The following is a 14,649-nucleotide window of genomic DNA, read 5'->3' as shown; positions in this document are numbered from 1 at the left end:
AGTCACATCACTGATCTCACCGCTCTGAAACAGCTGTGACGATCAAAATTTGAAGCCTTTCGGACACTGTTGTACTGTTGTTGCATCGCCACAAAAAAAAAAAGGCCTTTAAATGTGTTTTAGGAGGGATTTATAGCTTATTCAGCGTGGCAGTTTTCACTTACTCATTATCCATCAGTTCAGCTGTGCATCTGTCTGTTTACACTTCTCTATAATTTGGAACTGGCCAGCAGACATTGAACAGCATTACTAAGCAGTGTTTTGATTTTGTTGCTCTCCCTTCCATCATTTTATAGTCATTAGCACACCCAATATGGAAACATTTAACTCATCCTCCATTAGGTGACCATTATTATAGACAGCTTTTCATATCCCTTCACATCAGCTCTTAAACATCCTATGTGCACTGTTGTCATTCACTTCCACTCTATAGTTCAACATGCAGAGGAAATCCTTGGGAGGAGAAAAAGCTAAATAATTTCTCATAGTTGCATTGGGGCTTCATGAACACTGCTCATTAATTAAGAGGAATGTATTAGTCATGACTCCCACCAAAGCTTTTCCATATTAAAAAAAAATGTGCTTTAGTGAGTGTGTATCTTGTGGGTGGATGCAGCATCGGTGTCCTGAGTGGCACTTAAAGACACAGTTCACGGTTGGATATAAAAAGATACGGCAGAGCGGCATCGTTGCAAATCATCAAGGTTGCTTTTTAATGTGTTGTTTACAGTAATCTAAAATCAGGCTAGATTCTGATTGAAGATGTATTAAATACACTCAGCAACACAACTTGAATCTGTAAACATGTTGCCAGAAACCAATGGATTTCAAATTCAGAAGCAATAGAGATATTCATTATTATTCATGTTGCTATAATTATGTTCTTTTTAAAAATGAATGAATCATGTTTGCCCTTTTCTCTAATAGCACATTACCACTTAAGCGGGGTTGTGGTGGCCTCAGGTCAACTCCTGAGCACCCTCATTAGCACCTTCAACTGCAGACCTCATTAGTGGAACATGTAGCATGTCATGTGCGACATGTTGATTTTGGTGTAATTAGCGTGCTGCAGTTGGTTAATGTAGAGCTGTAGAGTGGACTTAAAAATCAGCACTGCTGAAATGAATGTTTTATAGCTGTCATCTCAAGAGCAGTGATAAACTATATGCCTTTTTCATGGAAGAAACTTTGACGTGTCACAGTAGGAAGTGTAAAAAAAAGGTGTTGGGCGTTGGCTTGATTCCATTTAGCTACTTCACTTTCAAGGTCTTGATATTATGCATGCTGGTTCATTGTCAGACTATGATGGCTTGCAAGGACACATATCATTGTTATTGATAATTCTGGCATAACTTTGTCAAAATGTGTTAAAAAGCCTGTTCCCCCTATTATTGTTCGGCCTTCTCTTCTTTGACAGATTTTGCTTGTGAAATAACCTAAATATACTGCATCTGCTGATAATATTAAGCAATTGAGTGGAGAATAATTTCTGCAGAGGTTAAAGTTCTTATCAATCATTGGCTCCCTGTCCTGTGTTGTACGGATGTCTGCAGGTTATGCAGATTTAGCAGAGATCATTTTACAGATTCCAAACTGAAACTAAAAGGAGAATTATATTGAATTAATGACACTTCCACTGAAGTGCATGTATAGTATAAAGTGTCTTGGACAAGGCTGCATTACCAAAAGGTCAAAGTTGAAAATGATAACCTTCAGAAGAACCAGAGTTAATGTGTGCCATTTGGTTTCTTGTAATTTGAATAAAAGCTAATTTATTCAGCCTAACAGCCTAATCTTGAAACCTGGAGTGAAAATATTGTTAATACTGTTAATATTTCAGCTGATTGTTCATACATAGTGAAATCAACTAATTAAAATATCCACGGCTTCGCCTTAAACTAGTAGCAAAATCCAATTTTCTGCTTTCCAATTATTTCCAAAAAGAGCAGTTAAACACAATTTAAAGCACTGACCCTGTGCATGCACCTGCGTACTGTATATCACTGTACATGAATGTTACTCATGACTCACCATTTCATGAGTGGAATAAAGCTTGCTATGTTTTACATTGCTGCCATTGCACTGTTTTTAAAAGCTTCTCTCAGTTTTATGGTCATATAATTTATCCAGCCCTTGAAAGAAAGTGTAAAAATGTCATTGCAGCAGTTCTACTCTCTCCAGTCCAGTTGTAACTGACTGAACATGGTTACAGGTTAAATGGCACAGCTCAGATATTTACAGTAGTGTATGAATATGCAAAAGGCAAATATACTATTTTCACATTAGCAGATGTGAAACTCTCTCTGGAATTAGTGGTCTGAAACCTTGGTTACATTATTATGTGACCGGTAAGTGTGGATATATTGATGTTGTGTCTCCAGTCACCGGCATCTGAGCCAACATCATTAGGCTAATTGATGCTGACACTGAGCAATCAGCCAGCACACCTGGCATGTATCAGCTGTTGCTCCCCTGTCACCTGATGGTGGTTATAAGGTAAAACTAGGCTAAAAATAAAGAAATAAAAAAGCAGCTTAGCCTTTACCGTGGTTTAATGTTAATGTTGCAGAATGTTATTCTGCATGTGCCAGGTTTAACTGGTTTTTGGAAACATGAGTGCTGTTGACAGAAGAAAAACTCAGGTGTGGCCTTGAATTCTTAGCCAACTAGCTTGTTGCTTCTTTTGTTGGCTGTGTTTTCATGGCTGCTCGTCTCAAAAAGAAATGAGCAATTTTCCAGCAACAACCCCTCCTCCCCATCCCTCCTCATCCCATCTTTCACACTACACACACACACACACACACACACACACACACACACAACTACTCTGATTGTGGAGTCTTTCTTCTTATCTCTCCCTCAGAGCACGATGAGTGCGCCAGCGGGCAAAATTTGTGTGATGAGAACGCCATCTGCACCAACACCATCAGAGGACACCTGTGTACCTGCAAGCCCGGCTACGTGGGCAATGGCACCATCTGCAGAGGTAAGTTCCTGCCTTGAAACAGCCTTCTAGATACACACAAGGTGCAGACCCAAACCGTCCCACACATCCTCTGATGGTGCCTGATCCTCTGCTCCATAACATCATGGTCAGTCTGGTTCAGCCTCCTTTACATCACCTAACCAGACAGCAGCTGCTGCAGAGATGATGAAAATTGATTCTGGACCGGTTTCAACCTCTTTTTCCACAAGTGTGGCTCCCCTCCCTCGCTCTTCATCCCGCTCCCTGTTGACCTGCCTCTTCTTGCCTCGTTGATTCTAGAGATGAAGGGAGGAAAGAGAATGGAAATGTTTTTGTATCGTCTGTGCAGTCGCATATAACGGCGGAGCAACATACTGTAGGCCAGTATAAAAAGAATATAATCTCTTTATAAAAGCCTCAATTCAGCCGGCTGCATGGACCTTTAGCGTGTGCTCCAACTTAATAGCCGAAGCTCTTGTGCGTTGTGTGCTGTAATCTTCAGAAAATGAAAACGTTATAAAAAGTGGAAAAGTGCCTCAATCAAAGAAAATGAATGAATGCAGTGAGGGTTACTCAGCATAGCACAGTAAGAACACTTGTTTGATGATTGAATAACCTGAAGCTGTTCACCTTCATTTATAAACATTTGAAATATTTCACACTTGAGTGCCAATAAGTATGTAAAATGTGTATAGTATAGTATAGTATAGTGTAGGTAGGTGTATATATAATATATCTATTCTATCATCGCTGCTGGTAACTAATGTCAGTAGTTCAAACAGATTCTTCACAATGTCTTGACAAAATATAATGGTTTCAAATTATTCAAACTCTGAATAATTAGGTCTCTTGGCATGCAAAGTGAGCTTTAATAGTTGCTATCCTGCCACAATTGTGCAACCTTGAGACTTGTTAGCCGGTTTCAGTGGCTTGTCACAATCAATGAAGGTGTCTTGACGATAAACTCTGGGTTTTATTCTGAATTGACCGATTTCACTGGCTGGCCAGTTGAGAAATGGCATCTTTAATAAACTCTCTGAGCACATGTAATTGACTAAAAGCAGTCAATGCTGTTTATTTTATGCAACAACAGTGACTCTTTTATTATACCGAAACGATTTTCAATTCAAGGGGAGTGGCCCTGTGTAGATATGCTACAACAGCTCACATGTACACTCTAAATGAATCATGTTTTAAAGTGACCTTTTATATGATGGCAATGTTTTTGTATTGAAAATATATGCTCTGTTTTGCCCAAAAGACAATTTAAAATAACACGAACAAGAAGCATGCCAAGCATTCAATACCACAACTCTAAAATGTAACAGTAGAAGTTTTACATGCAGCCCCACTTGGGTCTAGGGCTTAATTTGTAAATAAATAAATATATCCCATCAGCTTACAAAAAGTTTTCATTTTCATGGCTGTGTGCTTATAGGATGTTTGGCTGTGGTCCAATACGGTATATGGAAGTCCCATTAATGTTTGTTAGGCTTTGAGTTTCCAAACTACGGAAACAGGATCTTAGTAAACCTGACGTAAAATATGTTGCATCATATGATGTCCGTCACTGTAAAGGAGCCAACAGCCAGACGAGACTGCTCCTTCACATCAGCCACAGATTCCGCTCTGAACAACAGAGGCTGCCATTTCTGTTATTTTTTTTCATTGGTGTGGACTTATTTTAATTTTCTAATACCTGCTGCATTAATGCTGTTCTAATAACTCAAAAAAATTGCTTAAAAAGTCAGTGAAACTCTAAACTTAAGTTTACAAGCTATATCTGATTGGTGGCTGAGTGCCTTCTGGGATATGTAGAACATCTTTTAACTTATTTAACAGACGTAAAATTAAAACATGGTCAATCTGACCCTCCTGCCATGTTCCACAATGATTTCCCACTCATTAAGTCATGTTCTGTAAATGCACTGCTGCTCATTACCGTGACAACTAATAATGTTGCAATTAGAAAGACAGGACAGAGGAAAGCTTGTCAGTCATACCGATGATTACGGAGGGACGGTGTGTCATATGCAGCTGTGGATGTGTGTGTGTTTGTGTATGTAATGGATGCAGAGAAGGTGCAGGGAGAGAAAATGAGAGGAAAAGAAGAATGCATGTTCAACTGCACTCACCCTGCACTCACCAGGGCAGCAGGTGGGAGGCAGGTCTGGGGAGAGATCAGTGCAATTTGCAAAGTGTCTTCTGCATCATTTCTGCCTCTGGATTGTCTCCAGGCCACACACACACACACACTTGAAAATGATATGCAGCACGTGACTGTCACACTACCTGCTAATTTTTCATGTAGAAGTGATGGTCAATGTGCAAATTGTGGAACGGAACAGCTAATGGGTCAAATGTCACAAACTTTAATAAAATTAAATGAAACATGGAAAGTAAATGGATAGAAATTACTAAACATTGTGCTAAGACATGGTGACAGCCACATACAGTTTTGCTGGAACCTGAGATACCCTGTATTACTGGTCCCCAACTTTGGTCCTCAAGGCCCACTGTCCTGCTTGTTTTCCAACTGCCCCTGCTGATTACCTGGATCAGGTGACAGTTGTATACATTATGGACATAGACAAAACAATAATGTTTTTATTAGATCATTCATCATCTGGAAGTTGAGTCATGGCAACTGGTCTTTCCTCTTGTTGGCTCGAAATGTTTCACTACTCATCCAAGTAGCTTCTTGGTGCAGATGTGAATTGGGCTTCATCTTTCTGAGGATCGATGCAAGAAAGATGAGATGAAAGATGAGGCCCAATTCACACCTGCACATGGTTGGACACACCTAATGATCCACTTTAGGGGATAAGAGGGGTTGGCAGAAGTGTGTGTTACATCCTTCACAACCTCCCCTTCCATTGTTTCGCCTAACCTCAGGCCAAGGGGTGAGGTGAAACCAACCTGGAGCATAAATTTTGTGGTCTCTAACCAACTATCTTCACACTGATAAAGCTACTGGGATGAGTAATGAAACGTTTTGACCCAACAAGAGGAAAGACCAGTTGCCATGACACAAGATAACTTCACCTGGATGACTGAGAATCTTCACCGACATAGTTAATTCATTGTTTATGTTATCTTACCACTGTCTGTAGACAAGAACATCCACATATTTTTCACCATATTGAGTAGCGAATGAGTCAGCTTATGTACGGAGACCACATGACTGTCTCAGTCTTAATCACTGATGGTATTTGTCAGAAGCAGGTGATGAAATTTTATACTTTTTAATCATTTCATTAAAACTTCCTGTATTTTACCTATCCTATTTTGGCCAATTAATATTGTGCAGGCAGAGAGTTAGAGGAATTGGCCTCTATTTTCCCCTCCCCCTGAGATCTCATTACTGTGTGATGGCGACAGTGTTGGCCAATCGACCTGTGCCTCCCATCTCATTTCTCCCATACATCACTACGGCCCTCTGAGGAATAAGGGAATTAGTCTGAATGCAACGGCAGCTCCTCAGCCTTTTCCTGCTAATGATAATAAACCAAAAAAAAGTGTGTTTAGCCAGCCTTAAGCAATGAGTCCATAGTAGACAGGGCTAAATCTGGTTTCTGTGATTAAGTTGACTGGCTAAAAGCTGAACAGGTGATGAGCGCCCGTGAGTGACAGGGCTTATTCTCCAGGAAAGAAAACTTTTTTTCAAAGTCCACTGCTATACTCTGGATTGCAACAAGAGAGCATTTTATTAGCAGAGGTATAATTTGTGACTCTGAGGAGGACAAGGGCAGCTACAGATGTAGATTTGCATGCTCTAAACATCCAATACTGTTTGTGTTTTGTTTGCAGAGAGTACCATCTCTCTGATCCTTGTTCTGAGATTTCATTAAGTTATAATTTATGCATCTTAGTGCTTTTTTTGTAAAGTGTGTCCTCTGCCTAATCTGGCACTTTCTTTTTTCCATTTACTCAATGCTGAATGCTTTTAAACAACCCCTGTAGTGAGAGGTCACTGGACCTTTGTCTGTAATCTACTTTAATTACATTGCACAGTCTGTGGGTGTACAAATTTGTGCCTGTTTATTCTGCAAAGCATTCAGATGTGTTTAATTGTTGGTGAACTAAAGCAACTCTACCTTAGTTTCCCTGTTAAGCAAGAAAATCATCACCTACCCATGATGGACTTAGCCAACAAGGGACCAAATTAGTATCCACAGTTATGTTTCTGGCAAATATAACTCCAGTATTCACCCTCCTTCTAGCTTTGTTTTATTCTCTATACAAGCTCCAGATAGAAAATAGGATTCTTCAGCACTAGTCATTTTCTTTGTCTTTTTTAATGCTGGATAAATGTGGTGCAGTTGATTTGTTAGAACCTTTCTCTGAAAACAGCTGCTGAAGCTAAACAAGAGGCTGATGAGAGCAACACTACTTCACCAAAACAATGAAGCTGTGAACTAAAACTATCGGCTGAAATATTCTATGGAGCTTCGGGGAAGTGGTGTTAATTATATGTGTGTTTGTCACTACAAATTACCCTCATATTCAATCAATCAATTATAAAAATACTGATTTTTGCACCTTTAAAAAATACTGACAAATACTAATAAGTCTACAACAAAACTTTTGTCAGAGGAATTCTTTTTAACTGAGCGATATTTGCATCTACTCTACCTTTCCCCTCTATTATATACAGCCCTAAACATCATGATAGTCTATGCTCACCCGTAAGGATTTGATTTGTTGGGCACCAGAGGATTCCTATGAGGGTGAACTTATTAGATTTCCCCTGATAGGCTACTGTAACGAACGTGTAATGTGGCTTCAACGTGGCTCTCAGCGGAGCAATTCTTCTACTCTCTGGCTGGATCTTTGCCTCAGTGATCTCGGGAGGCTCAGCGAAGCCAGACACATTTGTCACAATCAGTCAGTCTGCTAGTTCTGCTTTCTCACAGACTGTGTGGTGGTTGTGCCTCACATCTTAGTTTTATTACTGGAGAGTAATTATGGCTAGGACTGTTGTAACTGCATGCCATGCTCATTCTTTGACCGTGGACAACACAATAGATTTGCCTGCCACCGATAGTATGCAAACACACAATAGGTGGAGAAGCGCTGCTGTTGTAGAGGTTCGCACTGTTCAGCCTTATTGTGGCTTTAGTTTAAAAACACTGTTTAAAAAACACAATTTAAGACAGTGAGTTTAATTTTCAATATAACATTTTACACACAACAATACTGGAAAAACCCAGCTTGTTAATCACATACTGTATGTATTTCCAAATTTAACCTCATGACTGTGAAGTCCCCTGCTCTTAGAAGGCCTGCAGCTGGCCCTTGCCTGATGATTGCAGGGGCACATAAAGAAAAGCCTCCATCTCAAGAGCCCATTTTACTGCTATTGATTGTCTGGGCTGACTGGAAGTGAGAAGAAATGAGGGGTTAAGACTCTCTCTACCTTGACTTAGTCTTTCTTCCTGCCTTTTCTTGCCCCATACCACTCGCCCCCCCTCCTCTTCTATTGCAATTCTCTCAGGGAGGAAAAAGGCTACAGCACCAATATGTCATCTCCCTCAGAGCACAATAAACGGCCCACAATAGTTCAATCGGAGCACAGCATAAGATTATAGATCAGCATTGTTCCTGCTGCCAGCCTAATGATCAGTAGCCTATTGCAGAGCCTTTGTCAGGAACAGAATGAGTGAGCTAATCTTGTTAATGGTCCGTTTCATTCTGTAGGACTGGTTTGTACAGACAAAGGGGTTTTAAATAGAGAGGATTTGAGCAGTGAGTCTAAACAGCGGTACAGAGGACAAAGGCATTGACTCGGGCTTTTCTCATCTTGCAATCAGAGCTAATCACAGAGGAACCATGTTGCAACCAGCTAACACCGAGGAGTGAAACCCAGACTAATGTATTCTGAGAGGTAGAGGGAGGGGAGGTGTTTCCCTGCAGGGAGGGGCCCTCATTTCCCATACAAGTCTGAAGCATTTAATTTTCTGTTTACATAATTATTGCTCCCCTTCATCCCGTTTTTGATAGGAACAACACGTTTAGCGGTTTCTCTGCTGTGTAGTTATGTGCTAGAGGGCACAGTGTTTTACAACATTTAATTGGGTGGAAACCAAAGTATCTAAAGCTATGATTAATTGCAAATGTAGAAAAAAAAATGTACCAAGGAAAAAAAAAAGGCTACTTATTTTTGAAGCTTTGTAGCAATTATCATTTCAGGCAATTATTCTAGTCTGTACCCTGCTGTTAGATGTAGCTGCTGTGCAGTAAAAAGAAAATTCCTCTCTTATGTTCAGCTCTATCAGATGCACTCTTGTAACGTAATTTAATGCACCAGGCAAAATCTAGCATGCTGTCCTCATTCTAGCTTCTCTGTGGTGTGTTTTTTTGTCTTTCATCAGCCTCGTGTAAGTGATATTCAACAGTATTAAATATGTGAATAGAATACTTTCTGTTTATCATGGAGATGCCTGCCAATGATACAATGTGGTACAAAGAGGAAGGAAAGTACACAGATTCTAGTCCTTGCTACAATAGCAACGTTTCCACTTACAGTATTAATCGTACTACAGCGATATTTTCTAATTAGCACTGTTCAAAGCTGTTGAAATGGACAAGAGTAATTCAGTACTTGAGTCACAGGAGTATACTTAGCAGAGGTTTGGGCATCACTGAGACATGATCTTTGAATATACACTAACACAGCTTTTTTTGTATTATTGACATTCAGAAACCTAAAATACTATGTGCACTTGGTTTCTTTTCAAGTCTTGACATTCCACTTGGATTTGAGATTTACACTTAGCTCAAAATAATAAAAAGAGCTCTGGTGTTGTTATATTCTCAGTCTTTGGAGAAAGAAACAGTGGGTTCATGTGCATGTATGTGTTTAATGGCTTGACAGCTGCTCAGGAGGAGTCTATTGAGGAATGTGTTTGAAGACCACTCTCTCCGAGTTAAAATGAATTGTTATCAGTGTGTCTAGTTTGCTTTTCTTGGCGCATCCTATCATTGTTTGGTATTATTACCTTTTTATTATGCTTTTTCCCTCTTTCTTGCTGCCTCTCTAAAATCCACTCCTGATTTTTCTCTATAGCATAAATGTGAGACAGCAGAAGGAGAGTTGGCTGAATGCATTAAATTAGATCATCCACTCTAACAAATCCTTCAACCAAGATGCCCATAAAGGTCATTAGTTCTCTACTCTTTCACATGACTAGCAACATCTCTTCAAAGAGAGCTCCAGCAGGTGTCTGTTGAATTTGCACCCTGATAGCAGCTGGCAGGCATCTCTTGAAATACAGCAAAAAGGTGGACCTATGGCGGGAGGCATCTCTTTAAAAAGCACCAATATGGTGTTCTGGACTTTCCTTGTCTTGGAAATATCATAAACACAGGGTTATGACTGTGTAACAATCAAGTTTTAGGTTGGGTTAAGGCACAAAATCTACATAGTTCAGGTTAATAAAGATTGTGGTTAGGTTTTAGAGTAAGGACTTCCTTAATGTTACAAGACTTTCAGCATCATGGTTACAATAATAAACACATGATCATTCAACATTGGTTTTTACCACCTGATTTGGACTGGACTGGAACGTCAGTGGGGTGGATAGTTTGGTTTTGTGACTCAGCCATCCATCCCATTCTTCTTTTCCTAATGCAAACCTAAGTAATGTGTGTGTAGATGATTAATAATACATTTGTTTATCTGTTGGTAGTGCTGTACTTATAATCTCGTATTAGTTTAATTTCTCTAGATGCTTTCTCCCTTAACCAATCAACTGAAAAATCAAAAACAACAAATCTTGCTCTGAACCAGGTGTGTTACCCTCATCGTTCCCTGACTTACACAGAATTTAATTTGCAATCTGCACTAATAGCATAAAGAAATTCGCCTGCTACAACCCATCGTGTTTTCAAACACGTATGGGGTTTCAACTGGGATTGAAAAGCACAAAGCCCACAGGCACCAGGCTCCAAAGCACTTTAGTTCAAATCTGTGGGCCCTGACTGATTTATGGGACGCTGCAGGCTGCACATACACACAAATAACAGATACACAGGTAGAATAAATAGAAAAATGCCTTTTAAGGTGGAATGCGGGTATAGTGTTAGAGCAAGGGCTTAAATAACATTCAGTACATCAGGCATAAGCTGAATTAGACCCCCTTCTCCTATTGCTTCAATCAAACCTGAACACAAAGACATGATACTGTGCATTTATCAAGTGAGAATCTTCACCGATAAGTCAAGTGTAGGTCACACATAAATTGAGCAATTTAAATATGCAGTGAAAACACAAGGCTCCTTCTTCTATGCATTCTGAACAACAGGAAAATGAACATTATTAGTATCACCTAATCAAACATTTCAGCCCTCCACCATGACGACGCACACAGAGGCAGAGACATGAATCATTTGTCGCTTTATAAATTTGTTATCGACCTATTGTTGTTGTTGTCATTGTTGTTATTGTGACATTGTCTGAGTTCCTGTCACAGTCAGGATATGACTTTATCTATTAATTCTGCGTTCATATCAATAAAAACACTTGAACAAAGGCACACAGAGAGAAAAGCAGCAGTATCACATCAGTACAGACGATGATATCTGCTGTGTATAGATCCATGATTTGTGTGTGTGTGTGTGTGTGGTGTGGCAAGGTGATGCTGGGCATGCTTTAGTTGGTGTTCATTAGAATCTGATATCCAGCTTTCTTTGGCTAATTAGTGCTATGTTTCTGCCAAGCAGGAAATTTGAAGGGCCACACACACACACACACACACAAAGACTCAAACATTAGAGACATTAATTTAACACCAGAAAAGCAGCTGGGAAAAAAAAGGAAGGGACAGAAATGTGTCCAGTACATTTGTCCATTTGAGATGTTAAAGCAGCATCCATCTCCATTCTCCTCACTTTAATGCCAGCTGCTGGCCACCTGAATGAGACTTAATACAGCATACACACTCGTACACATGGGCATATCCACATCCACTTGACATCCCCATCTCATCTGCAGACTCTTTGAATGGAGATTTCTCAGCCGTCACTTCCATCGTCTTTCCTGTCTCCTGTTCCTATCTTATCATCCGTCTATTTCTCACTTCTTAACCCCCGATCTCTTTCGTGTGCTGTCTGTCAGGACGACAGAGACAAATATATCAGTCAGTCAAAATGTTAAACGCTTTTGAGACTTGGTTCTTATTCCTATCAAAATGAGTTTATCCGTAGGTCACCACAGGTCGAGGATTGAGCCAGTGTCTGTGATATGAAGCGATTGTAATGACTTCCCTAAACAATTAAACAAGTCTAATGTTTCTTTATTCCAGCTCTTTGCATTTTTAGTGGACAAACCATTTTGATCATATGCTTCATTCATGTAGAAGAATATAACTAAATATGTTCCCTTTTGAGTAGAAGTGGCAAACTTGAATGTAAGGAAAAACCGATTGGGGGGTTGGGGGGGGTAGGATTACCACTCTGAACCAACAAGTGACATCTTTTCAACACAATCTTCCCGAGGAAATCAAATTCACATCATGACTCAATGCGATGCATATCCCTCTTCCAGATTCCAGCGGCATGGGTCATGGGTAATTCCACCACAGCATCTCGCCTCTCAGCAGTAAGTTTCATCTTATCAGGGAAACAGCAGAGGCGGGAGAAAACAGTGGCGTCAGCTGCCTACATATGTGTGTCTTAGTAATCAATTCAGATAGAGGTAGTCGCTCATCATGCACCGCCCTCTGTTATGGAAGCTCCTCACATCCAGCTGCCAACGGCGATCCTGCTCCTCCCCCCCTCGCTGCTCTGATAGGTTCATGCCCCCACAGCTCTTCCACAGATGAAAATAGATAATATCGTCCAGACGTGGCGTGAACCGCCAGCTAATGTCTGCCACACACTGATTTGGTCAAAAAGAAAAGTTCTAAGTTTATTATTATTACTTTTTTAAAATCTTTATATTCAGTTGTTGTGCACTCGATTTTTTTTTTATTACAAAAATACCAAAACACACAAAACTTCCCAACAAAGAGAACTATTTTGCTCCGGGTTGTTTTGTTCTTATTTATTCATAGCGTCCTGCTAAGATATTCCCAAATCCAAACTTCAGCTTCATTTGGCCTCCAACTGGCCAAAATTTCAATAATGTGCAGCAAATGAATCTATAAAGATACTCTCGCCTACACAGCACCCATAACATATTCGTAGATTTAGAGTTTCTTGTCAGTTGAATAAATTTGACAAAGGAAATTCGCCTCTATTACCTTAACCAAGGCCAAAGTCCTGGACTGTTAATCTGAATACACGGCTCAAGAATCACCATGCATGCGAGGCAAAGCAGTGTAACATAAAGCACTAGAAAGTCTTTCAACGCAGCTTCTTACCACTGGATATTTATAAAAGTGTGACTTTGGATTAGGATTATAGAACATGCTTTTAAGGGATCAGTCTAACTCTCAGGACGGCAATCTTCTGATTTTTAAAGTGGCATTTTAAGTGAGGCTGTGTAGTAACAGATAACTATGAAGACCAGAAAATGTGTTGGTATTTTGCTGCCTAAAATGTAATGGCTAGAGAAAAACATGCAGAATGCTTTTAAAGTGAAAGCAAGAATCTCAGAGGACCATTTAAACACTGACAGCTGTTTTACATCTAGAAAATGTGGCACAGAAACAAATCTGCTTGTCAGTTTGCTCTTGTTTTTCAGTCTCCATGTCTAACATACGCTAATGGCGCCTCTGTGTTAGTTCAGTCATCTTGTTACGGGGTCGACATTTCAAACAGCCTCTCTGCACACTACAGATAGAGTATAGGGGGAATGAATTATGGTCATTGCAGTTCACTGCTGGCTTAGTTTAAAGAACACATTAGCCAGGGCTGACGGGCATCATAACACCTGGACATCAGGACTGTCAACGCCTTTAAAATCAGTTTTAAGACAGTTTGGACTGTCCTGTGGGGAGTGGTTGTTTTTATCCATTTGTTTCTTTTATGTCATATTATATTAGGCCCAGTGTGTCTTTCTTTTTACCTCGTATTGTAAAGCACTTCTTCTTCACTTCTGATAGGGTCCTACATCAATAAACTTTCCTTACTTGAGTACTATGTTAATGACATGTTAACACACATTAATGAAAACCGTTTTTCTTTACATGTCTTATGGTGGTAAAATATTATATGAGAGTAATTAAAGAATTGAGAATCAAATAATAACTTTTATTTGCAGTTTCTTTTGACAAACTTAAAGAAAGAAGTAAAGAAAGTAACTCATATGAAGCCAAACATTTTCTAAAAGAGGCTGAATGGTGGTAAAGGGGTTACAATATGTCACTATACTTATTTCCCCCTTTTTTGCAGTTGCTCTCCAGAGTGAAAAATCTCCAGAAGCACCTGACGGAATTAATTGTCATGTCAGCAGTATTGATCAACCATCCTTTCAACCCTCTGTAGATACTTTATGGCAGTAAAAATCTTCTTTAATGCGTCTTTAATCCATGCCGACCGCCTGGCCCGAGTCCTTATTGTCTTGTAAGTGCAGTCATTATCTGTGATGTTCAGTAAATGCCCAACAGAGAGTACAGCCAAGGGTGAACTGCCTCTACTCCGATGCATAACAAAGTGAGGCATTTATATGAGTAAATGTGTTTGGAGTTCATTCTGTCTGAGCTGGGTTTCTGGCCTGCTCAGCTCTTTCTTGTAGGCTG

The 14,649-nt window shown here is 39.8% G+C and overlaps 1 protein-coding gene across 1 annotated transcript in view; it reads left to right on the top strand.

Moving 5' to 3' along the window:
* The window catches only part of LOC113174490 (protein kinase C-binding protein NELL1), a 185,261-nt gene that overhangs the window by 140,927 nt on the left and 29,685 nt on the right, over positions 1–14,649 (top strand). The window contains exon 14 of the mRNA XM_026378542.1: positions 2,864–2,986. Within this exon, the coding sequence (XP_026234327.1) occupies positions 2,864–2,986 (123 nt within the window). The remainder of the gene's footprint in view (positions 1–2,863; positions 2,987–14,649) is intronic.

Source organism: Anabas testudineus, chromosome 3 (assembly GCF_900324465.2).
Source record: "Anabas testudineus chromosome 3, fAnaTes1.2, whole genome shotgun sequence".
In the NCBI taxonomy this organism is placed as follows: Eukaryota; Metazoa; Chordata; class Actinopteri; order Anabantiformes; family Anabantidae; genus Anabas; species Anabas testudineus.
This window is presented reverse-complemented; position numbering and strand designations above follow the sequence as displayed.